Genomic DNA, 2,941 nt, shown 5'->3' on the forward strand with positions numbered 1-2,941 from the left:
GTGGATATCTCAAAACTATATTATATAACAGTGAATGCTATGGTGTCTATTATTTTGTATTTTAAGTTATTAAAAAAGGTAAATAAATAATATTTAATAAATTTTATATGATTTATTTTTTATTTTAAATATTTTATTTTTTATTTTGAAAAGAAAGTTAGACAATTTAAGCACTATAACAAAGACACCATAGAACCCACCTTATATTATATATATAATAAATAATCTATATGTACACTCCAAGTCTCCAAGACATAAATGGCAGGCCTTATTATGCATAGCATGTTACTATATAATAAGGGCCCATCAACCACATATTCATTGTATACCATAAAACTAAAAAAGTAATTAAGAGAGAGAGGATGTTGAAGAGCAAGGTGCTTATTGTGGGGGGAACAGGGTACATAGGAAAAAGGTTGGTGAAGGCAAGTTTAGATGAAGGGCATGAAACATATGTTCTTTATAGACCAGAGATTGGTGTTGATATTGAGAAAGTTCAGCTTCTATTGTCATTCAAGGAACAAGGTGCTAAACTTGTAACAGGTTCCTTTAATGATCATCAATCCCTTGTCAATGCTGTCAAGCTTGTTGATGTTGTCATTTCCGCCATTTCTGGTGTTCATATCCGCAGCCATCAAATTCTCTTACAACTTAAGCTCGTTCATGCTATCAAGGAAGCCGGAAATATCAAGGTATACCATTCAATTTCATTTTTATGTATAAACCTTTTTTTATCTTTTTTGTTACCAAAGATAAGAGTACTCGAACATGCGACTTAGGTGCAATTTAAGTAAGTATAGAAAAATTATATCATTTAAGCTATAACTCGTTAGCTTATGTACAAAGTATTAATAATAGTAGAAAAAATATTTATATGAAAACACTTATTATAATAAAGTTTTAATAGAAAACAGTAAAACACGCGTTGAAGAAGGGCGCCTCTTATTTGAGGAGCACTACTTTACTAGGGTTGTTCCTTTTATTTGCTATTTGGGTCCAAAGCTATTAAAGCCCAATAGAAAGTCTTTTTTTTCCCTTATTTATAAAAAAATCATTTATTTATTTTTTATTATAAATTATATTTATCTTTAAAATTAATATAATACATCTATTTTTTTTAAAAGATACATAATACATTTTTTAAGTTTAAAATTAAGATACATTTATACAGATAAATATTTTTTGTTAATTAAGATCATTTTTTATTAATTTTTGTATTGACAACTTTGTTAAAATTATGATAAAAATTTTGATGAGTAAATAATTGAATATTTGTTGTTGGTTTAGTTAATTCAATTAATTTTCTTGTTTCTTATGACAGTCTTAATGAGTTCAATAATGAATTTGCAGCAAGTTTTTATGCATTTTAATTATTGATGACAAATTTTAATGTTTGTATTTTATATTTAGATTTTTTTTGTTATTTGACTTTTGAGTTTGTACTTTGATAATATTATAAGAATTTGATTGATATAGTACTTTAAATTTAGATGACGTTTTAAGTTTATATAGACTATAATTGCTAACTCATTTTACATAAATTTGTGCATTTTTGATAGTTTAATCCTCTTAATTACTGCATGTAACAATCATTAAATTTTGTCAAACTAATCTTTAATTAATTTAATTGTAAACATGTTACTTATGTATAATAGAGATTTTTGCCTTCTGAGTTTGGGATGGACCCAGCAAGAATGGAACATGCTTTGGAGCCAGGAAGAGTAACATTTGATGACAAAATGGTGGTGAGAAAAGCCATAGAAGAAGCAAAGATACCACATACCTATATTTCTGCTAATTGTTTTGCTGGTTACTTTCTTGGTGGTCTTTGCCAACTTGGCGTTATCATGCCTTCAAGGGATTCTGTGGTCTTCTATGGAGACGGCAACGTCAAGGGTAACTATTAAACTATACTTAGCTTTAGTTATTACCAAATTGTTTTCATAACAACATATTATTTAAGATTAAGTATTGTAAATTTTGTCTTTTTTTTCCTCCTGTTTTCGACTTTATAAAATTTAAGAAGTTTCTTTCAATTTTTATCTACAAGCCTATATATCTGCACATAAAAAATAGTAATTAAATTAATTATTATTTTTTAATTTATTTTTAATATATTTTATATTTTAATATCTATTTTATATAAATAACTGATTTAGTAACTGATTTTTAATATACATATAATATAATTGAATTTATATTGTTACTAAATAACGAAATTTTAAAAACTGAACCGATCATTAAACTAATGAAATAAAAGGTTTAAAGGTTCAACTGATATGATTATTTTAAAGCTATTAATCACTAAAAAAAATTATACTGATTTGATCCATCAACTATTTCTAATTATTTTTTCGATTTTTGACTAGTTTATTGACAAGAAAATTTTATCTTAAATCTAATTAGTGCTCGGTTTTCAATTATTAGAATTATGCTAAATAATCATGTGATAAAATGAGATATATTATAATTTAATTACTTTCAATTTTTTTTTCCTAACGTAAAGGATTAAATTAAACTCAAATATTTAAGAAAAAAAATTATATAAACCAAAATAATTACAAATTACAATTTTACAGATAAAAAAATTGATTAACCCTATAATTTATGATAGAACACTATGAAATTTCATGATTCATGTTATTATCATGCATCTTGGACATACAAAATTTAGTTGATGTTAGCATTTCTCTTATATTAATATTATTGTTGAAGTTAGTTGAACATACATATGTCTAATTAAGTAGCATATATATACCATTTGATTAATTATATAATTAATAACATATTATGTCTCTCAAATTTGACAGCTATTACTGTGGATGAAGATGACATAGCCAAGTATACTATTAAGACGATAGATGATCCTAGAACTTTGAACAGAACAGTTTATATAAGGCCACCCAAAAACATATTATCGCCGTTAGAAATTGTACAAACT

The 2,941-nt window shown here is 25.3% G+C and overlaps 1 protein-coding gene across 1 annotated transcript in view; it reads left to right on the top strand.

Annotated features, from left to right (window-relative positions):
* The first annotated feature begins 302 nt into the window (after positions 1-302).
* LOC107487131 (bifunctional pinoresinol-lariciresinol reductase 2-like) overlaps positions 303-2,941 on the top strand; it is a 3,278-nt gene continuing 639 nt past the window's right edge. Inside the window, 4 exon segments of the mRNA XM_016107725.3 lie at positions 303-692; positions 1,656-1,896; positions 2,811-2,935; positions 2,937-2,941. The exon segment at positions 2,937-2,941 is cut by the window's right edge and continues 92 nt beyond it. Of these exon segments, the coding sequence (XP_015963211.2) occupies positions 363-692; positions 1,656-1,896; positions 2,811-2,935; positions 2,937-2,941 (701 nt within the window). The 5' untranslated portion in view covers positions 303-362.

This window comes from Arachis duranensis, chromosome 5 (assembly GCF_000817695.3).
Source record: "Arachis duranensis cultivar V14167 chromosome 5, aradu.V14167.gnm2.J7QH, whole genome shotgun sequence".
NCBI lineage: Eukaryota > Viridiplantae > Streptophyta > Magnoliopsida > Fabales > Fabaceae > Arachis > Arachis duranensis.